Below are 25902 nucleotides of genomic sequence, written 5' to 3'. Positions count from 1 at the left end.
ATCAATACCATCCAAACGTGTAAGAAGGAATGACTAGACTTCAATAGAAACCACGACTTCAATCTTCCAACTAGGAAAAAAATAACCATCGTACGTCAATCTCTCGAACTTGTGATCTAAGTTTTAAATTGGAATTGGTTTAATAATGACTTTGTTTTTTTTTATAATAATAATTAAAAAAAAAAAACAACCTTCAATCACCTTATATTATATGTGGCTTGTAGCAATCCAAAATTGCAATATTCATTTTCATACTTAGGTTTCCTTTAATCTAATTCTTGAAATGGTAATTAAATGAGGTTATCATTGTATTCTATATCAAAATCAAAGTTTAGATTATTTTAAAAAATAATTAATTCAATTTAGAAATGTCATTTAAAAAAAAACTAGTGATAATTGTATTTGATGTCAGAATCAACCTTTAAATTACTTCACATTTTTTAAAATAACTAATTGAATATAAATTTAAAAACAAAAACTAGTGATAAGAGCTTGAATATTTTAAGGATTTCTTTGTCGGTATATTAGCTAAGAGTATAAATAACATGCCCAAGAGTCAACTAATAAAAGCTTAAATATTCATCAAATATAAAATGATAATATTAATATCATTCGGGGGAGTAAAGAATTCAAGTGGGCTGCCGTGTTTCAGAGACTGAATACTTTGGTATATACAACAAGGTCATAGGTACGTGAATTTTTTATTTATAACTACATCTTGGATTTAAAAATTGTATTGAATTAGGAATCTTCATTGGTGCTGTGTCATAGGTATGTGAATTTTTTAATTTTATTTATTTATTGGCATGGGAGTTAGGGAAGTTTGTGGGCATATAACCATTTCTGCCATTAATGCTGGCTTGTTGTGCTAAGGCATGCACCCCCACTTCGATAAGCACATACTATGATACTCTTGTCTCCTTAGATTTTGTGGGTTGCAAAATGAGTGTTCTTGACATGAAGCACCGCGGGATGGAGGTGCTTGTCCGTGAAGCGCTTAATAATATATTCTGCCGTCCAAAATTTATCAATTTTGATCCATATTTTCCCGTGCATAACACATGCTACACGTTAATATTGCTAGCTTACATCATAGAGCTGCTATAGTGATAGTTATAAAACTCAATATATAATCTAGCAGATTAACTTTATAACTTGTTAATTCAAAACATGATATAAGCCTAGTTTCATGTTAAATCTAATTAAAAATTGATTTTATCAAACTCAACGGATCTATCAACTCAAAATCTAATTTGAACTTAGTTAATTTTATATCAAACCTGGTTAAAAGTTAATTTAATTAAACTCGATCAACCCACAAAAACCAAATGAGACTCGGTTTGATTTTTTTAAAAAAATTAAAACAATATCATTTTAAATTTTTTAAAAAATAATTGAAATAATATCATTTTCAATCAGCTCATATTAATATTCTATCCAACTTTTTTATTAATTTGTGTCATGAAACAGGTCAGGTTATATATATAAAAGAAATAAACCTCTCAAACTACTCTAAGGACACACGAAATGTTAAAGAAACTCTTGTTTCTTAACATATTTGTGAATCAGCATACATCACAATATAAATCTAAAGCAAATTGCTAATAAAGTATGGAGTAATAAAAGCCTCATTTTACGACCAACTTAAGATGAAGTAATCAAGAATGATGTTTGAATTCTTCGGACATGTCGTCGTCTTCAGAAGCGTAGGGGAAGCTTCAAAGCTAACCGGTAGGGTGACACATGTGAATTAATTTGGAAGGACTCATGATTTTTTAGACTATATATTATAAATGTTTTCAGCTAAATGTAAAACGTGGTCAAAATAAATACATTCAAAGCCATGAGAGGAAGTCGTTGATTTTTTCTACTATCTACTAGTAGCTGTTGCCTATTAAGATAGTACCTAAGCTGATGAGTGTTTTTTTAAAATTAATTTTTTTATATATATTTTAAATTGTTTTAAAACGTTAATTTTAAAAATAATTTTTAAAAAATAAAAAAAAAATTATTTTAATATATTTTGGCACAAAAAATATTTTAAAAAATAATTAAAATCACACTTCTAAATAGCCTACTAGTGTTTTTTAAAAATATTAAGGTAATAATTTTCTAGTGATTTTATGAGTTTAATTTTTTAACATTAAAAATAAAAAAAAATTTTTAAAAGGATATTTTTATATATTTTAATAAAAAAAAAATTACATTATAATATCAAATACGCATTATAATAGTGTTATAAGTATCGCAAAAATTGATAACTATTTAAGTTGATTAATCACCTTTTTTTAAGAGAGAAGAAGAAGAAGAAGTGGTGTATTATTAACTGGATTACGCAAAGCGTTAATGAAGAGATCATGATGAGATAGATTGCGTTTTAATTGACTAATGAATTGAGATTCTCTCATGTTCATTTTTAAAATAAATAAATAAAATTATTATTTAATTTAAATTGAATAAACAAGATTATGATGATAAAAAATGATAATAATTGAATTCTTTTTAATTCTTATTTCTTACTTAATTTAAATTATTGAATTCAAAGGTTTAAAATATGACCAATGATTCATATTAACTGATAATATAGAATCAACTTAATTAACACTAGTAACAATTAGCTAATTAACTATTTGAAAAAAAAATATTTTTAAATATATTTTTGATGAAGTAAGAATATTTTGGAAATTGTGGTAGTGATTGTGATTTAAAGTGTTTTTTTATTTAAAAATATATTAAAATAATATTTTTTATTTTTAAAAAAATTATTTTTAAAATTAGCATATAAAAATAATTTATAAATATATAAAAAATAATTCTTACTAAAAAAAATTTAATAACTTTTACTAAAACAAAATTATTTTTAAAATTTAAAAGAACGCGGACCGCGTTCCAGAGCCTTAAAAGTATTCAAGAAATTGATATTTTAATAGTAGATGGATGTTCTAACGGTCACCGTCCTCAGCAGCCATCACCGTTATGACCAAAACCAGGGGCGCGTTAGGAGACACGGTGGTGTAGTGGTATATGCAGTAATGTTTGAAATTCCAAGGGCAGTCTATTAAAGGGGGCATCTAGCTGGAAGGCCAACATGGCCTCACATTCTTCGAAGCTACTTATTTTAAGCGTTTATTTGTTTTTTTTCCAAGCTTCTTTAATTTATTTGTACTTTAACCTACGTTTTGTCTTCTTTTTTGCGTCTGTTTGTGGATGGAGTTTTTATGATTATAGTTTTAAAAAATAAATTTAAAAGAAGTTATAAATTATATTTTTTTGTAATTAAAGTTTTTAAAAATTAGTTTTTAATAGAACCCTTACAAAAATATGGTGTATATTAATTTATCAAATATTATTTAAAATTATAATTAAAACAAAACATAGTTTCAACCAACCTTGTCACAGTAACAAATAAAAAAAAACTTTTATTTTATAATTCAATTTGTTCAAGATTTCTTTAATATTATAATGAGCTAAATATATATTAAATTTGAGATACTCAATCTATTTTTTTTTTAATAGATTATATACAAATATATATTTTTTTTCACAGTGTTTAATTCAATAAATATTTATATTTTATGATTAAAGATAGTAAAATTATTGAGATTCAAATATATTTTACTTAAAAATTTATTATTTTATATATCATTGTAGAGACAGGCATGTTTATTAATAGTTTTTTTTTTTGTCAATAAATGATATTTTAAATTTAATTTACACATCAATGAAGACTAAATTCTCTTTTTCAAATGATTTTAAAAAATATATACTTTGCATTAACTTAATAAATTTAATAAATATCTTGAATATTAATCTCAATATTAATATTGATGATGAACATTTATATCTGAGTGGCATATAATAATACAAAAGGGCAGCATCATTAATCACACGCAGCACGTTCTGCTCCACTCCACTCGAAAAAACGACACAGTGCGCGTCAGCACCATGGGGTTAATGTGGATCCTCACCAATCACTGTCATCATCATGCATCACATCACAGCGAAAACATGAGAGAAAGACCAGTTTACCGGTAAACCATCCCGCGTAGAGATTGATTGGGGACCCTTCTTGTTCCTTTGATTATTGCATGATGCAGTGGATAATTTCTTGTTTTCAGGGGGTCACTGTCTCTTGAAATTAATCTGTGTTATAATTGGTCCATCCTATTTAATTTCCCTCATTTTGCGGGCGATATTGCTCTCATTGACATCTTCGTTTCTTATACTTTTCATTGAAATAAATGTGACGAGAACAATTACAATTCCTGCACGAGATATATACATCACAGGAAATGTTATTAATTAACATCGTAAATCAATTTATCTAAACATATAATCAAGATATATTTAGAGATAAGTATAAATTAAAATCAAGTGCGCTCGTATACACACATGCACACGTCCGCATAGATCAAGATCAAGGGTTGTTAGCATTCCATCAAATGTTATCATCATCAACACCAATATTTAAAGGATCAACAAATGCTTGTGGTGATAATTAAGATATATGGATATTAATTTTAATGATTTTGATTAATCATTCAAGAGATTCTGAAAGGACAAAACAACTCACCAAGTTGATATTTATTCCAATGAAACAGCTTAAATTTTAGGATTTTGAGCATAAAGAATGTAACATCTTGTCTTTTTCATAGCTATATATATATATATATGTGTGTGGAAAAAAAATCACCGATTTTTAGCTATGAAAAAGACAAGTGGTTACAAAAAAAGTCTGGAACTTGTACCTTTTATTTTTGCGGTGGTTAATTTTGATTTAATAATAATAATAATAGTAGTAGTAGTAATAATAATCAAGATCTGGGATTATGCTGGTGAAAAGATTTTTTTTTTAAAGAGAATCTTTGTTGTTTACCTTTTAAATAATAATAAAAAATCATGATCCACTTTCTTATATTAAGTAGATTGTGATGTCATAAAACTCGGATTAATTTCAAGGTTAACTTAGATCCTGGCTAACTTGGGATTTCATCTCATCCAAGTTAAAAAAAAAAAAAAAAAAAAAAAAACTTAGACTCTAAAATGATGCATTACTTGATAAATTTACAATAAAACTCAACTCTCAGTCCATTAATATTTTAAAAAACCTTTTGATTTGAATTTTAGCTCACGATTAATTATAATAAAATAGTAAAACCACTCTAGTTTTTAGCAATACAACATAAAATCCATGATCTTATAATACAACCTCCACCATATGTCAAAAATAAATAACTGAAAGGAATTATATTTATTTTTATTTGAAAATAAAAAATATTATTCGACTAGTTTGTACTTCAACCGAGATAGATTTTCTTTTCAATGACACTCCTTATATTGCTCTAATGTATTTTGAAGGAAAAGCTTTCTTTCATGTACTTTAAAATTCCAACTCAGAAATTATGCGGAATAATATAAAAAAAAATGTTGATAGCTAAACTTAGAGCTCATTTGATATAACTATTTTTCAAAATATTTTTTTATTTAAAAATATAAAAAAATTATATATATTTTTTATTTTTTAAAATTTATTTTTAATATCAATACATTAAAACAATATAAAAATAAAAAAATAATAGTTTAAAATTAAAAAAAAACAAAAAAAAAAACAAATAGCTCTTATTCCTTGGAGTTGAATCAAAACTGATATTTCCATGTAGAGTCCATGTCAACTTAATTGTGCTTTAATAATTTCAATACAATAATAATAATAATAATAAAAAAAACTACATGCATTGTATGTCTTGCAACATCATAAAATATATTGTCCAATTTCAAAATAATCCAGTGCCAAAACCACATGGGAATTCAGGAAATATAATCGAATCTGCACTCCACGTCATGTTGTTATGATTCCTGTCATTGCAATCACCATCTACGTCAACAACATGGGACCCAGGTGAGTCATGTCCTACGTCAAGCAGGGCAGGCCAAATCAAATGCTCCATGGCCTAGAATATCTGCCTGTGTGATGACGTAGCTTCATTACATGACAAGTGGGGGGGCACCTGTTGTCTTTATTAGAGGTTATTTTTGTTTTTCTTTTTATATTAATCCAACAAAATAATAATAAAATATTAATTTAAATCTTTTAAAACATCCTTTTAATAATAATCGGTAAACTTTATTGGTGTTCTTTAATTCAATCTTTTTGATAATATTAAAGATATCATTATCAAAACTTTGATATACTTTCATCACCTCATTCATTTTCTTCTTCTTCTTCTTGTTCCTTTTCTTCTTGAAATTTATCTCAACTTATTTTAATTATTTATTTAAAATATGGAAGTCTTCATCTCTGATTTTTACCAAAACTGTGCTATTTTCTTACCGTACTAATTTGCATTTTTTTTTAAAAAAAAAACTGCCCTAATTTTCAAAAAAAAAATCATCAAAAGCTCCGTAGCCTAGAAAATTTGGATGCGTGATTATCTCAATTTTTAAAGTAATTTGTCCTCATCCACCCAGCTGATTCAACTCACTTTCTCGAAGGGCAAGGACCCAATTGCAATATTTTAATATTGTTTAAGGGTCACTCTCATCAAATCTTTTCTGGACTCTTCCTTTTATATGGATTTGGGTGGAAGAATCTATCCTTTCTGGCCAGAAGAATGAAGCGGTAGTAAAGCTTTTTAGCATTTTCTTGGTGGGATGAGGTCACTTGCTTCGTTTACCATAAGACTAGAAAGAAATTAATTTTTTTGTTTTGTTTTGAGAGTTGCAAAATTAACAGTGAGTCAATGAGACTTGAATGAATTGTTGCAGAGTTCTTCATAGCTCTTTCCTCCCCGAGCATTTTCCATGAAATTGCACCCACTTTTCTTCTTCTTTTTTCCTTGGATACGCCACGGACTTTGACCAGATTATATCATGTTTTAGAAAAATCTTATTATTATTATTATTATCTTGAGAATGAAAACATAAGATAAAATCTGATGCAGAGACCAGCGAGAACTTCCCCATCACCAAAAGGTTATCTCAGTAGTATAGCTAGAGACAGCTAATATAGCCAAGCAAAAGCAATGCAAGTAGTCAAATCTTGAGTTTGCCCAACAATGGCAGAAGCAGAAGAACACGATCCAGCTCATTGCGCACCTTTTGAGCCCATCATCCACAAAGATACCAGCTCGCAGGATAACTAGCAGCGAAAAGACCTCGACCTACCAGATCCTCCACTCTGCTTGACCTCGTACTGTCATCCAGTAGCTCAGCAAGCAAAGATTAAGATAAACTAGCAAGTAAGACCACCATTGTTACTTAGCGGTCAGAAAGAGTAGATGACAGGAGACTCAAGATAAAGACTCGGCAAGACTCTGACCATTAAGGCATGCCGCTTGAACCCTTCATAGCAGGAACTTATCAAGGCTGAGCTCAGAGGACTCTGCCATCAGGCTTGGTGTCTTGATACCACTGCTCAAGGCTTCATTGACAAGCATGGGCATTAGCTTCTCATGTAGTTTCCAGGGTTAGTGATACAATTCACCATATGTATTTGTTTTTAGTTTTCAGGGCAGTGAAATCGAGAAAGGGAACTATAACCTAACAGAGGGGACTCCACACGCATTACCCATGAGCAAAGTGCTCTGGAGGAGGGAAAATCAACTTCACTCACACACCATAAGCTTCGCAAGTTTAGCTAGGACGTCAATGCAATAATTTCCTTCTCACAGAACATGAGACAACCAAAGTTTCCAATCCTTATCGAGAGTTTTCAAAAGTTACACAACAGATTCCGCTATAGATGAGATACAGAGGCACAGAGCAAGCATGAGATGTAAGATTAATACCCTCTACAGAACCCAACTCACCCCATAACCGCCTGTAACCCCTCTGCTATGACATGGCCAATTCTACACTCATGTTTGTTGCCAAACCAACATAACAGGACAGTCCACATAACCAACCGACGAGGCTATTTTGAAAAGGATCACCGTAGTCTGCTGCTTGTACTCAGTATCCAATTCTCCAAATTAGGTGCATCCATGTTTTTTTTGGTTAATACAATATCTCTACTTCTATTGTTTGACTTACCCTAACTCAGTGCTAAGGTTGCTATTAACAGATGCCTATATAATATAGAGACGGCTTATATCTCCGGACTGGTGTTAAATCTGGCATCTCCATCCACTGTTCTTTTCTTTTCTAGCTACAATCTATCTAGTACTATTCTTTGACCAATCCTACCTCAATTCTCAATCTCCGCTGAGGTGTGATTCTTAAGAACTCTAGGTGTGACTCCTAGAATGTATCTACATCCTTTCTCCTATTCCTTCACAAATTAACACTAATACAGTCTAAAAGTCAGATTCAGAACAGCCCCTAGGCTGTCCTGCATCGTTTTGCATTTGAGCTTCAAGATCCTAGGAGCTTTTTGTTGTGTTCTACTTCAACTATGGTCTGTCGACGAATTGAATCCCAAGTTTGTGGCCATTACGCAAGCAGTTGAAGCAAGACTGAAGTCTACAAATGATACCATGGATGCAATAGAAATATCTATCAATGACAGGTTTGATAGGGTGCAACTAGCATTAGATAGGCTGAGAAAGGTTGTCCTAAGCAAGTATCCTGTTGACACAGAAACTGAACTTAGCAATGAACTTGAAAAATTGAGGTTTGCAACAAGGGTTGGAAATGAAAGATCAAGCAACAGATTCTTATTGGCATACTGGAATCTTAGAACAAGGTGCAGAAAATCTTAAACAGCAACATGAGAAGCAAGATCAACAAGCTGAAATCACAAAGTGGCATGCAAAATAGATAGAACAACCTGCTTTTGTTGATAAGAAAAATCTGGCATTGTTTTCCAAAGGGAAGATTCAACAAGAAACAAAGGTATTTCAGATTGGCAATGATGTGGAGAGTGAACAAGAAAATACATTTGCTAATAAAAAATTGCAAAGGCTAGGGAGTTGTATTTACACTTGATATAGCTGAACCAAAGAAGGAACATGATGAGCACAATGTCAATGAAAATAAGGATGGCAAGGAGAAATGGTACTGAAAGCACCAATGGAGTTCATTGTTCCGGATTTGATGGTGAAACTGATAGCAAAAATCTCACATTATCGTTACTATCACCTCTAAAGAAAGAGTTTCTGGTTCCTATTTCAACCATGTAGTCATGAGGCGAGGATCTTGCTGCAAGTTTTGTGGTTTTTTCTACTTCGACATTTCAAAATCGAGGTCGAGCTTTATCCAACCAGGCAGACAACAAAAAAGCAAGGGTATTTCTGTAATTTCCAGAAAATTGTCTATGACTAAGTAAACATCCAAATAGAAGTACTCGAGTGAATAGACTTAAGCATTGAAGAAGCAGTAAATTAATGCTAGCACATCTTCAGCATTGCACCAAACAAACCATCCAACATCGAAGATAGCGCTAACTTAAAATATCACCATCAATTCTAAAATTCCACTAGATAATCTAGCATCAATTCCCAATTCTCTTGGCCATCTAAATGTGAAATTTCAGTCCTCCTGGGATGCAAACCCTCTTTGCCCTGCCACCTAGCCAAACTAAGACAGAAACCACCAAAGATAAAATGCGAAAAACATCCACCAGGAATCTTTTTAAATCTAATCCACATAAGCTCATTAATGTATGCAAATACCTCAATGAAATCAGACAGAATGACACACAAAAGTGAACACAGAAAGAAACTTTTATACAATAAATGAAGCACGTAATCTTCTAATTATAATGAAACATCAATCAGTTAAGTTTCAAATGGGGTCAAGACCTTTGCTTTCATTTATAGAGAACCTAAAACCAGGATTCAGAGACACCCAATTGACGTAGCAATCCAATCCCTCTCAGAAACCCCAACAAATTGCATAAACACGTAGAAATCTCAATTCAATCAACAAACAAAAACTATCAAGGTTCAAAATTTATCTTCCAATCCTTTTCCAATAACACACAATTGACTTCCAATCAATCAAAACTTTCACGACAATTTACCAAAAGCAGAGCATACAAAATGCGACAAGTCCTCCTACCAATCCAATTATTATTAATCGTCACCACTCAAAGCGATTCAAAACATTACAAAGATACCAAATTTCATGAAAAAATCAAAAAGTTGAAATCTTTAACTGCTAAAATCCCGTTTCTGGTAACGAGCAACCTCACCCTCATTAGGAAAAAAACCCCATAAGTCTCCCAGCAGAATTCTGATAAGCATACATAAAACCACCCATTAAACCAATCAATCCTCCTGTCACCATTGATGGTCCTTTAAGCCCTGGCTTTATCCCTATTAGTAACAAAAAGCCATTTGCACATGAGTAATTTCGACATAACTGAACTAAAAGAAGAGGTAAAGATGTAAAATTTGTACCTGAGAGGTAGCCAACAGTGACAGAGACACCAGTGAGGGTGATGAAACGACAGTAATCAAGGGTGTTGAAGTTGCCAACAACCTTAGTGAACTCTGGGTTTCGATCTAATACTGGGTACTCTGGTTTTGCTGATGCTGTGATGTCTGTGTTCATTTTCTGGTCTTGATTTCTTCCTTTTTTTTTTTAACTTCGATTGAGTTCTTGCTCGCTGCTCTACTATCTCTCTGTTTCGTTCTCTATTTGTGTTTGGTCAAATCTAGAAATACCCTCCAACTATAGAGGAAGTTTCAATCCTGGCCTCAAATATATATATATATCAAAAACCTGTATCACTGGTTGAGAGGATAAATTAGTGTTGATTTCAATATAAAATAATTTTATTTTGATAAAAATATTTTTTTGAAAAAATTAACAATTTGATAACCGGGTTTTAACTAAAATCCTGATTTTTTCATTTCCAGTTTATCTTATCTTTCTTTTTTTTCATAAAAAAAGAATTTTTTTTTTTTTTTTTTTTTTTTTAGATTCAAGGAAACCCCACCCTCCGGAAAGCGCACTTTGTGGGCCCAAATAAGCAAGTAAAACTGTCCCAGACTCTTACAAGAAATGCACACTCTGACCCGAACTCAAGACCTGCTGTGCAGATCTCAAGCCCTTAATCAGTGCTTTTACAAACCCGATAATTGCTTTTAATCAGTGCTACTAGAGAGACTTATTAGAAGATTAAAGAAAAATTACATAATAAAGGGTTTTATAAGTTTTCCATGAAAACCCTACAATTACAAATCCATTGAACAATACTTTGTAACAAAGGATGCTGTATAGGAACCTTATTCATTTCCTTTTAACTATATTAAATATTATATTAATAACGTTATATATATATATTTTAAAGTTAAAATATGCACGAAAGATTATTTTTTTAAAATAAAAAGCATAATATAATTTTTCTTAGCAAAGTATCCATAAGGTTATCAATTAGATGTTTTTTTTCTCAATTATCATAATTTTGTTCCTTTTCAACCTAAGCACATTTGAGAAATATTTAATATGTATCAAAGAAAAAATTAAATTATTATTTGTTCAAGATAATATATTGAATTAATGGATGCTTGACAAATGGCAATGTTGCCATAGTTCTAATTTAATGTGCTTGGGCTACATATTGCTCTATTATCTTCATTATTATATTTATTTACTTGAGCATTGTTTTTTTGTATTTGATCTCCTTTTTTGCTCTTTCATTTTTGAGTTGCTGTTGTTATGTACCATTACTATATTAGGGATACAAGGTTACTAGCTAGGCTGCAATGTTGTAATGTTATGGGACATTTATGAGCTTCTAATTCATAGATTTTTCTCCTTTTCCTCTGCCTTTTGTTTTTTTTTTTCTCTTGCAATATTTCTTTGAATTCTGCTTGTTTCCAAACCACTTCAATTAAATCTAGTTTAAAGAGATATTATTTGGTAAATTTAGTTTGTCATTTAAAATCATAGATCAAGCCCATATATTCTTACACATCATAAAAAACAAATGAATATAAAAAAATAAAAAAATAAAAAAAATAAAATTAGACTAGCCAAACCCATCCATGAACTTTTTAAAATTTAATATTATGTTTTTATTCACTAATTTTATTTAACTATATAATTAAAAAAAGATAAAACAAAATTAAGTTAAAATTGTTTTTTAAAAAATACCTCTGAAAACCCGCTGATTGACTTCACAAATTTAATGCAATGCAAGGATATTTTTCCATTACCAACACAATCCAACTCTAAATCCTAATAAACATATAATATAAACATTAAATTTAAAATAAAAGAAATACATTTAAAAATAATATTAAACAATTGATGATATCATTACAAAAGAAAAAAAGAAAAAGAAAAAGAAAAACAAATTACTTTTAAAGGTTAAATCAGTTGGAAAAGCAAATGGGTGAGCCAATCTTTAATTATTTTATTAGTGCTTGTGTTAGTTTTACATGCATCAATATCATCAACTCAATAATTATTTTGCATTCTTACATTCATAAAGGCACTTTCCATGTTCCTTCTTTGATTCATAATATGTGCCTCTTTCCTTCTACTTTCTCTCATTCAAGGTAGAAATCACAACGCGTAGCAATTATTTTCATGCACGTCATCAAATGTTAAATAAATAAAAAAAGGGTTTTCTTGATAAACTGTCTGTGTCTGTTATATATGATATTGGAAAAATTAAAGTTTTTTAACAAAAACTTGGTAAAAAAAAATCAAAGTAAAAACAAATTTAAGCTAATCAAGTTAACTTTAGCAACTTGTTCTTAGAATACCAGACAAAAAAAAAAATTAAAAAAATAACAAATTTTGATGGCAAATAATATAAACTAAATATTGCATTCTTTCATTCATAATGGCACTTTTCATGTTACTTCTTTTATTCATAATTAATGGCTCTTTCCTTGTACTTTCTCTCATTCAAATTAAAATAGTAATCGTACAACGCGTAGCAATTATTTTGATGCACATCATCGAATGTCAAGAGGAAAAACTCTAAAATGCGTTTTACAAAACCGAGAATTGCTTTTAATCAAGGGTATGAGAGAGATTTAGCACTTGCTTTTTTTATTTATTTTAAAAATGTTTTTTAAAAAAAATGTTTTTTTATTTATTTTTTATTAACTTTAAATTAATATGTTTTTAAATTATTTTGATGTGCTAATATCAAAAGTATTTTTTTAAAAATAAAAAAAATATTATTAACATGTATTTTGACATAAAAAGTTATTTAAAAAGCAATTGCAATTATACTATTAAACAAGCATTTAAAAAATTAAAGAAAAATTAAATAATAAAAGGGTTTTATAAGTTTTCCATGAAAACCCTACAATTACAAATCCATTGAATTATACTTGCTGTAAAGGCACCTTATTCATTTCCTTTTAACTATATTAAATATTATATTAATAACGTTATCTAGATATTTTAAAGTTAAAATATGCACGATAGATTTTGTTTTTTTTTAATAAAAAGCATAATATAATTTTTCTTAGCAAAGTATCCATAAGGTTATCAATTAGATGCTTTTTTCTCAATTATCATAATTTTGTTCCTTTTCAAACTAAACACATTTTTGAGAAATATTTAATATGTATCAAAGAAAAAATTAAATTATTATTTGTTCAAGATAATATATTGAATTAATGGATGCTTGACAAATGGCAATGTTGCCATAGTTCTAATTTAATTTGCTTGGGCTACATATTGCTCTATTATCTTCATTATTATATTTATTTACTTGGGCATTGTTTTTTTGTATTTGATCTCCTTTTTTGCTCTTTCATTTTTGAGTTGCTGTTGTTATGTACCATTATACAAGGTTAGTAGGCTGCAATGTTGTAATGTCATGGGACATTTATGAGCCTCTAATTCATAGATTTTTCTCCTTTTCCACTGCTTTTTGTTTTTTTTTTTCTTGCGATATTTCTTTGAATTTTGCTTGTTTCCAAACCACTTCAATTAAATCTAGTTTAAAGATATATTATTTGGTAAATTTAGCTTGTCATTTAAAATCATAGATCAAGCCCATATATTCTTACACATCATTAAATATGTTTGCATCATCCTATGATAGTCGTATTATTAATTATGATTATACGGTTAAATCTTAAAATAATAATTCTCTAATTTAATGATTGGAATAAATTTATTAGTTGGTCCATGATCTTAGTTCACTCAATAATGTAGGATATGATTTTATATTAGTACTCTATATTAATTAAACCTTCTATTTTAAGATTCTAATGTTTATGTGATTATGACCTAATAATCAACAATTATCCATTCTAACGACATTATGTTGAGTGCTATAATTATAGTTGGGAGCAAGTCGTGCCCAAATATGGAACACCAGCGATGGTCATAACACCCATGAAAAAGCTATCAATGAAAGCAACGATTATTTATATTTTAAAATGATTTTTTGAATATTTTTTGTTTTAAAAAAAGTATTAGATTGATAATTTTAATACGAGAATATTGTCATATATATATATATATACAAACCAGACAACAGTATTAAATTGGTCTGCCATGCATTCGGAATGTAATAGCCGAACATGCACTCAATTTTTTCTGTTTCGAGAGAGAAAATCTTGCACGTGGATTTTAACATAATCCAATTTTGGGGTTACGAATTGCAGGGAAGCTTCTAACATACCCCGCAATAGCTGCGAATGTATCAATGTAATTCAAAGCCATAAAACTATATATTAGAAAGCTTCATAGCCATTGACGAAGGGACCGAGAAAAACCATAGTTTGAAAATTAAGACGACGATCGAGTGGGATAGTGTCTTTAATTACCTAAATTCAATGCCAACTTGAAATTCAATGCATGCTCTCAAGTCTCTTTCCCTGTACTTACTTGGAAAGAAGAAGACATGTCAAAGTAGAAACGACAACTTGTAGGCTTTAGCAATTGATTTCATCCACATCATCGGCCACCAAAAAGAAATGGAAACCGGGAAAGTAAATTACTCTCATTTAGGCGCCATACTTGCTATTTCAGACACAACACTCTTCTCATTCAGCCATACTTGCTATTTCAGACGCAATCACCGACCCTATTTGCCTGACTTCCTTCTTCCATCTCCCTCTCTATTTATACAAACACACACACTCACCCCCTTGACTTCATCATCTATACCACAGCTTGCATTGAAAAATCCCTTCTTCAATTCTTCTTCTTGATACTATAATCTTTACTCCTTCAGGGAAGAAAGAATCGAGCTAAAAGAAATGACAAGTAGTAGCGAAACAAGTCGGGAGATGGACCCCGAATCTCTAGAGATAGGACTGCTACGGCCAGCAATTCCAGCGCCAAGGAATGTTTTGCGGTCTGCTATCTTGGTTCTACGAGCAGGGCACGTTTTCTTCTCCAAAGCCTACAACGATAAGAAGGAGACTCTTGATTCTTCACGAGTCTTGCTGTCATCTCCATCTCACAGGGTATGTGTTTTCCTTGGTTATGCCATTGTTTCATCTCTATACTACTGTTTCTATAGAACTACAACATGATACTTGTTTGAGTTGCTAGTACCTACGTTTGGCAACCAAAACCAAAATTAGAGCTGACTTGATCGTAAGAATATACCTTAACAGCAAAATAACTTTTTTCTCTCCAGAATTTGGAGGTAGCTGAAATTGAAGAAATCTCACCACCACCTCAAGTTTGTATTGATATCCCTTCCAATGATGAGGTTGGCAATGCTACGAGCGATATCAAACAACAACATGAAAACATTGCCAATATAGTAAAGGGACGGGACCTAGCTTCCTTACATGCATATGGTGGCGTCGAAGGTATCGCGGCGGCTTTTCAGACAGATTTAAAAAATGGAATCACCGGAGAGATTGGAGATCCAAGTCGACCCAGAGCCAATGCAGTCTACGAAACTCCAGTCCCTGCAGCAAGAAACTTCTCCAAGTTGGTCATGAAATCCAGCAATAGGCACACCATCTTCCTTCTCATCATATCAGCAGCTCTGTCCCTCGGCTTCGGGATCAAGGAGGAGGGCCCGAGGACTGGTTGGTATGAAGGAGTCCTCATAATTCTTGCAATCATCATACTTGTGATCGTTCCAGCAGTGCGTGATTTTCTGGGTGAAAATTCAGAGAACCTGTTAGGAGAGCAGATAAGACAACGGAGAAAAAGAGAGATGGAAGTAGATGTTGTAAGAGAAGGAGAAAAGTTGAAAGTACCAGCCTTAGATCTTGTGATTGGAGACCTAGTATCCTTGGAAAGGGGATGCCCTATTCCTGGTGATGGTTTGTTTGTATCTGGCGAAGACTTAAAATTGGATGACAGCTTTTCATCCAAGGTTAATGAACAGAATCCATTTCTCTTCTATGGTTCCAAGGTGATTGAGGGGCAGGGTAAGATGATGGTGACATCCATGGGACTAAACACAACATTGGGTGAGATGATAAGCAAGGCCAGCAAGAGCAGGCGATTACCAGCTCAGCTCGACAAGGTGAGCAAGCACACAGAAATAGCTGGGCTCGTAACCTCTATTCTTATCTTGGTAGTGTTGTTCCTGCGATTTAAAGCTGGAAAGAAAAATGAGGATTCGGGCTTGCCAGAATTCAAGGGAGAACAGAAGCCAAAGGAGGTTACGGAACTTATCAAGAGAATTGTCTGGAAACCGAGCGGGAAAATCAGTAACTTGACAACTTGCCTGACTACTTTCCTGGTAGAGGTGGTAGAAGGAGTGCCATTTTTTATCAGGCTTGCCATTTATTATTGGAATAAAAAGATCCCATCCACCAAGGCTGTCGTGCAAGAACAATTGACAGGTGTTACCATGGGCTCAGTTACAACTATTTGCTTTGACAAAACTAGTTGGCTAACAATGAACCCACAGGAATTCGAAGTTGATGAGTGTTGGATTGATGAGACAGTAATTGGAGAAAACTCTGCAATACCTGAACAAGTTAAGGATGCATTCTGTATTGGTATCAGCACGAGCTCAGGTAATGATCAGGAATCACTGGTTTCCTGGTGTGAACGGAAATTCGGGATTAACATGGAGAGTTTGAAGCAAAATTACACCATTATCGGGAAAGAGTTGAGCTCTGGTGACAAAGGGAATGGAGTTTTGGTGAGAGAGAAAGAAGGCAATGAAACGAAGAAATTCCTGTATTTCAAAGGACTGGGACCGGAGATATTGACATTGTGCTCCCGGCACTACAGTAGTGAAGGGAAACTAGTGGACATGGACACAGAGAAAAGGTCGGCTTTTGAGAATATTATTAATGACATGCACTCCAAGCATCTAAAAACCATTGCCCTTGCTTATAAGACAACAGATGATGAAACTCCTGATCAGGATGATTGCTGGATATGGATAGGACTTCTGGGTCTGAAGGACAAATACTGGGAAGAGACTATAGAAGCAGTTGAAGCTTGTAGAAATGCTGGTGTCAACATTGTACTTGTCTCAGAGGACAGCGAGTCAGTAATAGAAGACATAGCTAAAAAATACGGAATGCATAGTGGCCCAGGCATATCGGAACATGGCGGCGAAACTTTTCGTAATTTCAGCGATGAACAGAGAAAGGATGTGGTCAATAAAATCTGTGTGATGGGAAACCCTCTCCCTTCTGACAAGCTCCTTCTAGTGCGTTGTCTGAAACAACAAGGCCACACAGTAGCATTTGTTGGAGTCAGAACAGATGATGCTCCCTCACTCAAAGAAGCAGACTTGGGAATTGTGACTGGAACTGGGAGTAGTGAGTTGGTCAAGGGGAGTTCTGAATTGATCATCTTGGATGGAAATTTAGGCTTCTTGGTATGGATTTTGAAGGGGGGGCGATGTATTTATGGCAACATTCAAAAGTATATCCAAGTTGAGGTCACCACAACTATTTCAGGGTTAGTTATAAGCACTGTCACCACAATATTTTTCGGGGATGCTCCAATGACAGCGATTCAGATGATCTGGGTGAACCTGGTAGTGGCTGTCCTTGGTGGGTTGGCTTTATTAACTGAGCCCCCAAGTCAGAAACTGATGCAGAGGCCACCGATCAGACCATCCGAACCTTTGATCACAAAGGCCATGTGGAGGAACATAATCATACAAGCTTCCTATCAGGTTTCCATTTTGTTAGCCTTTCAGTTCAAAGGGCAAGCTATACTGAACATCAACGAGGAGGTTAGCAAAGCCATGATCTTCAGTAGTTTTCTTCTCTGCCAACTTTCGAACCAATTCAATGCCAGTGAGCAGAAACTGAAGAATTTAGTCAAGGGTGTCCAACAGAACCTATGGTTTTGGGTGGCCTCAGTTCTGACTGTGGTGTTGCAGGTGGTATTCATTGAGATTTCACATGACATCTTTGGGTTTGCAAGGTTGAATGGTCCACAGTGGAGCATCTGTTTCCTTATTGGGGCACTTTCTTTCATGTGTGACAGATTGGGCTGTAAACATTACCTGGGGCGTCATCAAGGTTAAGCTAAGAAGATCAAGTTCACTCGCTGGATCAGAACATCCACAATCTACAAGCATTCTCGAGCTTCCACTCATTGCTGAAAACTCATCACCAACCGCTTCTTAATTAGTTTTCAGAACTTATTAAGCACCATTTATGCATCATCTTAGGTTCTTTATGTCTTACATTGTTTCCATATTTTCTTGGGCTGTACATAAATAACTTCTTGTTGTAATTTGCTCAGGATTCTTTTACATTATCTCATGCCATAGTTATCTAGCAAGCTAGGTCTTAAATTCATTATAACTTGTAAGATCTCATGAGCGTTAGCTTTGAAAATAAATAAATAAAAAATTTAATGTACTGCTTTAGGTGGTCTACTAGGTTTCCCTCGATCTTACAGGTTCAAGATCAAATCTATCCATGTCTATTGCCATTAAAAAAAAAAAAAAAAAAAACCTACCAATTTCAGCACTTGAATAATTAACCAAGAACAAAACTTATCTGTTTGTATCATCACAACATCGAGCAATCGAAGGGGTTTATCGTACAGTCGAGACGAGCTTGAAGTCATGGATCCCCTTCCGTTATCCTCTTGGGCTGCTAACCAAGCTCACGAGTTTCGTTTCAAATGACAGTCATACCGAACAGGCCGCACTAACTGTTCGGAGTTCATCTGATCTGACCTGCGTAGAAAGAGTGTAGCAGGCCTGAGTTATTCTTCATAAAAAAGAAATTGAGTAAAGAGGGGAGAAATGAAGAAGAGTGTGGGGAGGGGGAAGCAAAAGGTAACATAAGCCTAAAAAGGAACAGAAGACATAGAAGACCTCCATTCATTCTCAGGTCTGCCCCTCTAGAAAAAAAAAAAAAAAAAATTAAAAATCAACCAACTCATAAAATGTATCTTAACCAAAAGACAGAACCCGAGATTATGAATTGAAAGGCATTAACAGTAAAAACCTGTTAAAAATATTTTTTTTTAAGTATTTTTTTTATTTAAAAATATATTAAAATATTATTTTTATTTAGTTTTTTAAAAATTATTTTTAACATTAACATACTAAAATAATTAAAAAATAATTTTAAATTTTAGTTAGATCTTCATTTTTTTAACTGCTATTTTTTTCTTATTATTTTTTTAATTGAAATTTATTATCTATCATATTAGATCCCTATTCTTTTAATTAATATAAAATAATTTATGAAATTGAAATATTATTTTTTTAATTTCATCCCCTTTCAATTTTTTTATCCATTAGATATGGTTTTTGTTATTTTGATTGCTATTTATTTTATTTAAATTGATTTATAAAATTAGATTTTTTTTTGCAATCTCATCCTCCTTCAAACTTTTTATCTGTCAGATTTGATTTTTATTTTTTTAATAAACTTGAAAAAAATATTAATAAATTATTTTTCATTTTATTTCTTATGACATGATTAAAAACTGAAAATTATTTTTCAACTTACTTTTCATTACATTATCAAATATTAAAAAAGTTATTTTTCAAGAATCTATTTTTCTATGAAAATCACTTAAAAAAACTATTTTTCAGTAAACAAACAAAGCTTGCACCTAAATTCTCAATCTAAACTATATATATATATATATATGAAAATTGTGATCATATTGTTTAAAAAATAAAAAATAAAGGGATCAACATTAAACTAAAGAAGAAATGCTAGCCCTTTTGGTTTTTTTTTTTTTTTTTTAAATTATTGAGGGTCCTAACTTAATTCTCTTTCATACATTTATTACTCTTTTTTTCTGGAAAGGTCACTAACTTTACCATATAAGAATTGTTGATCCCTAATATTTTTTTTTTTTGTAGATATTAAAAGGCATTCATCAAAATATAGTTTCCTTTACTAAGGAGAACATGGATATTTAAATAACCCATGATATATACAACCATGCATTAAAAACTCTATTTCAAAGCATATTGGATTTTGAAACCTCTCATCAGAATCTCACTTCAATGTTTCATAAAGCAAGGCTTTTTTACACACAAATTGACACAAAAATTAAAATTAAAAAAAACCTAAAAGGTTTGAAGGGAAATATTGTTTATATGAGCACAAAAGAATATGGTTGGAACAATGTTTTTTCTTTTAGTTTTGTTGGTCATCATTTTTTTTTTTTAATTTTGTTCTTTGATATTGTGTTGATTGGGACTTGGGGTTGATAATTTGTTTTAATTTATTTTTTTGTGTGTGATTATCAAGCTCTTAAAAAAAGACCTCATGTTGAGTTGGTATTTGATTTCACAATATTGTTTTGATTTTATTGCTTAAAAATTTTAAAACGAGGAGATCAAAATTAAAATAAAGAAGAAATGATAGCTCTTTTGTTGTTTTAAAAAAATTATTGTGTAAACTCTGTTCTTTTGTTCTTTCATTTGATCATCAATTGTTTTTTTAATTTTATATTTCAATGCTGAGTTGATTGAAATTTATAATTTATTTCAATATAATTTTTATGTAGTTATTGATTTAAAAAAATTCTTGACATTAGATTGATGCTCGATTTCAAGAAAAAAAATTATGATTTTATTATTTAAAAAAATTGAAAATGAGGGGACCAAAGTTGAAACAAAGAAAAAACATGAGCCCTTTTAAAAAATAGAAAATAATATTAGCGTCTTTTAATATAATTTTGCTTTAAAATTTTTTCAAATATCTTTTTTGGTCTCTTTAGTTTGGAAATCAAATGATTTAATCCAAAATTTTATTTTTTTTCATGTTTTTAATCCCTTAATTTGAGAGAAGAGAGATTACACTTTACACCACATCTTACCACTCCTTTTTACTGAGACATATTCATAATTATGCATCAAAGAAAAAAAAATCATTTTTGGTTCAAGATAACATGATGGATTTTCAATAAGGTTATTTAAAAATGAGATTTAGTTAGAAAAACACAAAAAGCTTGGAAAAGTTTAGTGAAGGTACCAATAAAAAGACTAGAATATATTGGATTTGCAGTAAGGTTTTCTTTTTAATGTATTGATATTAAAAATAAATTTTAAAAAATAAAAAATTATTTTAATATATTTTAAAATAAAAAATATTTTTAAACATAGCTACTATTATACTTTTAAATAAAGTTAAATTTTAAACTAATTTTTAATTGAAAATAAATTAAAATAATATCTTTTAAAAAAGAATTTTAAAACTTTTAAAACGGCACTAAAATCGTTATATCTGTGCTTCTCTCACTGAATATTTCTTTCTTGTTTCCCAGTTAATCGAATCTTTCTTTCTGTTTTTTTTTTGTTTGTCATAATTCCTTGCCTTTCTTCAAAATCCCACAAAAGTTCCATTCCCCTTTCGTTCAGTCTTTCTCTAGTCTTCCTGAGCAAATTCACTTTTCATTTCTCTACCTCCAACCCGCTAAAATGTCTCTGCTTCTGTTCAACTTGGGATTGGGTTTTTAGAGAAAAACTTCCTTTTTGTGGAAAAAAGAAATAGCAGTTTGCTTTCTTTTTAAGAAATAGGGTAAGATCTTTCTTTATTGATTACTTGCAGGGTTTCCAGTCGTGAAGAGAAACAAAGATTGACGTTGTAGTAGCCGCGGTGGTGGTGGTGGTGGAAGCTGCTTTTACTAAAAGTAACTCTACTCCTCTCCGTTCTTGAGTACTCTATTTTTCATACTTCATATTTTAATTGCATGCTATTTATTTTAGATGTAGAGTGTAATGGCTAGTCTTACAACAGTTGAAGGATATCAAATTACAGTATATTTGATCCATGTTTTCTTAAAATTTAATTTATTAATGTGGGCCCTCAAGTATCTTTCTTCTTCTTCATTTTGGATACTACATTCTTTTATTTCCTTCTGAGCAGGAAGAATCAAGCTAAAAGTAATGACAAGTAGTAGTGAAACAAGTCAGGAGATGGACCTTGAATCTCAAGAGACAGGGCGAGGAATTCCAGCACCAAGAAAATTTTTCCGGCGTGTTGCTTGGGTTCTACTAGCTGTGCGCGCTCTCTCCTCCAAAGCCCACAGCGATAAGAAGGAGAATCGTGATTCTCCAAGAGTCCCGCTACTATCTCCATCTCACTTGGTATGTGTTTTCCTTGATCATGCCATTGTTCCATCTCTATAGTAATGTAACAAGAGATTTGAGTTGAGAAAGGTTTGATTTTTATGGGTGATTTCTGATGTTTCAGAGTAATATATACCACCAAAAATATCTTTAAAAACATTAATTTACCAGTTTTTATATTATATAAAAAATACTTCAAAAAAATCATTTTGATTCACATTACCAAACACATAATAATCGTTTGAGTTGCTAGCACCTACGTTTGCCAACCAAAACAAAAATTAGAGCTGACTTGATTAATTATAGGAATATACCTTAACAGCTAAATAACTTTTTTTTTCTTTCCAGAACTTGGAGGAAGCTGAAATTGAAAGAATCTCACCTGAAGATGAAGTTTCTATTGATGTCCCCTGCAATGATGAGGCAGGCGATGCTGCGATTGTTGAAAAAATCTCGAAAGGGCCAGCAATTCCAGCACTAGGGAATGTTTTGCGATCTGCTATCTTGGTTCTACGAGCAGGGCATATTTTCTTCTCCAAAGCCCACAGCGATAAGAAGGAGAATCATGATTCTCCAAGAGTCCCGCTGTTATCTCCACCTCACAGGGTATGTGTTTTCCTTGATCATGCCATTGTTCCATCTCTATAGTAATGTAACAAAAGATTTTAGTTGAAAAAGGTTTGATATTCTTTTAGATGTTTTTTCAAGATCATTAAAAATATTTAAAAAACATTAATTTGATATTCTTTTATATTATATATATAAAAAATACTTTGAAAAAACATTTTAAATAGCATTACCAAACACATAATACTGTTTTGATTTGCTAGCACTATCTACGTTTGGCAACCAAAACCAAAATTAGAGCAGACTTGATCGTAAGAATATTATACCTTAACAGCTAAATAACTTTTTTTTTCCCCCTGAACTTGGAGGTAGCTGAAATTGAAAAACTCTCACCAGAAGATGAAGTTTCTATTGAGGTCCCTTGCAATGATGAGGCCGGCAATGCTGCGAGCGATATCAAACAACAACATGAAAACATTGCCAATATACTAAAGGAACGGAACCTAAAATCCTTGCATGAATTTGGAGGCGTCAAACGTGTCGCGGAGGTACTTGAGACAGATTTAGAGAACGGAATCACTGGAGACATTGAAGATCTACGTCAACGCAGCGCCAATGCAGTCTACAAAACTCCAGTCCATGCAGCAAGAAACTTCTTGGAGTTGCTCATGAAATCCGGCAATACGTACACCATCTTCCTTCTCATCGTATCAGCAGCGCTGTCCCTTGGCTTCGGGATCAAGGAGGAGGGCCTGAGGACTGGTTGGTATGAAGGAGTCATCATAATTCTTGCGATCATCATACTTGTGATTGAACGAGCAGTGCGTGATTTTCTGGGTGAAAATCCAGAGAACCTGTTAGAAGAGCAGAGACAACGGAGAAAAGGAGAGATGGAAGTCGATGTTATAAGAGCTGGAAAACAGTTGAAAGTACCAGCCTTAGATCTTGTGATTGGAGACATAGTATCCTTGGAACGGGGATGCCCTATTCCTGGTGATGGTTTGTTTGTATCTGGCAAAGACTTAAAATTGGATGACAGCTTTCAATCCGATGTTAATGAACAGAATCCATTTCTCTTCTATGGTTCCAAGGTGATTGAGGGGCAGGGTAACATGTTGGTGACATCCATGGGACTGAACACAAAATTGGGTGAGATGATAAGCAAGGCCAGCAAGAGCAGGCGATTACCAGCTCAGCTCGACAAGGTGAGCAACCACACAGAAATAGCTGGGCTCGCAACCTCTATTCTTATCTTGGTAGTGTTGTTCCTGCGATTTAAACTCGGAAAAGAGAAAGAGGATTCGGGCTTGCCAGAATTCAAGGGAGAACATAAGACAAAGGAGGTTATGGAACTTATCAAGAGAATTGTTTGGAAACCGAGCGGGAAAATCAGTGCCTTGACACCTTGCCTCGCTACTTTTCTGGTAGGGGTGGTAGGAGGAGTGCCATTTGTCACTAGTCTTGCCATTTATTATTGGAATAAAAAGATCCTATCCACCAAGGCTATCGTACAAGAACAATTGACAGTTGTTACCATGGGCTCAGTTACAGCTATTTGCATTGACAAAACTGCTTGGCTAACAATGAACCCACAGGAAGTTGATGAGAGGTGGATTGATGATACGGTAACGAGAGAAGACTCTGCAATACCTGAAGTTAAGGATAAATGCTCGAAAGAGACAATAGATGCAGTGAAAGCTTGTATAAATGCTGGTGTCAAAATCATGCTTGTCTCAGAGGACGGCGAGTCAGTAATAGAAGACATAGCTCAAAAATACGGAATGCTTAGTGGCTCAGGCATATTGGGAGGGGAAACTTTTCGTAGTTTCAGCGATGAACAGAGAAAGGATGTGGTCAATAAAATCTGTGTGATGGGAAAGTCTCTCCCTTCTGACAAGCTCCTTCTAGTGCGTTGTCTGAAACAACAAGGCCACATTGTAGCATTTGTTGGAGTCAGAACAGGAGATGCTCCCTCACTCAAAGAAGCAGACGTGGGAATAGTGACTGGAACTGGGAGTAGTGAGTTGGTCAACGGGAGTTCTGAATTGATCATCTTGGATGGAAATTTCGGCTTCTTGGCATCGATTTTGAATGGGGGACGATGTATCAATGGCAACATTCACAAGTATATCCAAGTTGAGGTCACCATAACTATTTCAGGTTTATTGATAAGCATTGTCACCACAATAATTTTCGGGAAGGCTCCATTGGAAGCGATTCAGATGATCTGGGTGAACCTTGTTGTGGCTGTCCTTGGTGGCTTGGCTTTATTAACTGAGCCCCCAAGTCAGAAACTGATGGAGAAGCCACCGGTGAGACCATCGGAACCTTTCATCACAAAGGCCATGTGGAGGAACATAATCATACAAGCTTCCTATCAGGTTTCCATTTTGTTAGCCTTTCAGTTCAAAGGGCAAGCTATTCTAAATATCAACGAGGATGTTAGCAAAGCCATGATCTTCAGTAGTTTTCTTCTCTGCCAACTTTCGAACCAATTCAATGCCAGTGAGCAGAAACTGAAGAATTTAGTCAAGGGTGTCCAACAGAACCTATGGTTTTGGGTGGCCTCAGTTCTGACTGTGGTGTTGCAGGTGGTATTCATTGAGATTTCACATGACATCTTTGGGTTTGCGAGGTTGAATGGTCCACAGTGGGGCATCTGTTTCCTTATTGGGGCACTATCATGTGTGACAGATTGGGCTGTAAACATTACCTGGGCTGTCATGAAGGTTAAGCTAAGAAGATCAAGTTCAATCGCTGGATCAGAACATCCACAATCTACAAGCATTATCGAGCTTCCACTCATTGCTCAGAATTCATCACCAACCGCTTCTTATTAGTTCATACTTATTATTGGCATGAGTTTTGCTTTTCTATTTTATTTTATTTTTTGTTAAAATCGTTATTTTAACAAAGATGATACGGTGTTGTAGGTGATTTATAGAAAGTAATAAAGTGTAGAGTCCTTTCTG

General features: G+C 32.7%; 2 protein-coding genes and 1 pseudogene across 2 annotated transcripts; 2 read left to right on the top strand and 1 right to left on the bottom strand.

The window, feature by feature from the left end:
* Positions 1-9855: 9855 nt before the first annotated feature.
* LOC118044526 (NADH-ubiquinone oxidoreductase 20.9 kDa subunit-like) lies at positions 9856-10824 on the bottom strand (annotated as a pseudogene).
* A 4301-nt stretch (positions 10825-15125) lies between these two features.
* On the top strand, positions 15126-18337 carry LOC118044538 (calcium-transporting ATPase 12, plasma membrane-type). Its single transcript, XM_035052881.1, has 2 exons — positions 15126-15335; positions 15512-18337. The coding sequence occupies exons 1-2, from the start codon at positions 15126-15128 to the stop codon at positions 18335-18337; spliced, it is 3036 nt and encodes a 1011-aa protein (XP_034908772.1).
* A 3172-nt stretch (positions 18338-21509) lies between these two features.
* Positions 21510-25902, top strand: LOC118044525 (calcium-transporting ATPase 8, plasma membrane-type). Its single transcript, XM_035052847.2, has 4 exons — positions 21510-21924; positions 22161-22381; positions 22712-22969; positions 23299-25902. Exons 2-4 carry the CDS (start codon positions 22181-22183, stop codon positions 25768-25770), a joined length of 2931 nt encoding a protein of 976 aa, XP_034908738.1. The 5' UTR covers positions 21510-21924; positions 22161-22180; the 3' UTR covers positions 25771-25902.

The sequence above is a fragment of the Populus alba genome, chromosome 16 (assembly GCF_005239225.2).
Source record: "Populus alba chromosome 16, ASM523922v2, whole genome shotgun sequence".
In the NCBI taxonomy this organism is placed as follows: Eukaryota; Viridiplantae; Streptophyta; class Magnoliopsida; order Malpighiales; family Salicaceae; genus Populus; species Populus alba.
Note: the sequence above shows the minus strand (reverse complement) of the source record. Positions and strands in the feature narration are given on the sequence as shown.

What these genes read in the sequence shown, in the direction of transcription:
- LOC118044525 (XM_035052847.2), top strand. Translation starts at nt 22,181, where the DNA reads ATGACAAGTAGTAGTGAAACAAGTCAGGAGATGGACCTTGAATCTCAA. An exon ending in TACTATCTCCATCTCACTTG is followed by an intron (nt 22,382 to 22,711) that starts GTATGTGTTTTC and finishes TTTTCTTTCCAG; the next exon opens with AACTTGGAGGAAGCTGAAAT. An exon ending in TGTTATCTCCACCTCACAGG is followed by an intron (nt 22,970 to 23,298) that starts GTATGTGTTTTC and finishes CTGAACTTGGAG; the next exon opens with GTAGCTGAAATTGAAAAACT.
- LOC118044538 (XM_035052881.1), top strand. Translation starts at nt 15,126, where the DNA reads ATGACAAGTAGTAGCGAAACAAGTCGGGAGATGGACCCCGAATCTCTA. An exon ending in TGTCATCTCCATCTCACAGG is followed by an intron (nt 15,336 to 15,511) that starts GTATGTGTTTTC and finishes TTTTCTCTCCAG; the next exon opens with AATTTGGAGGTAGCTGAAAT.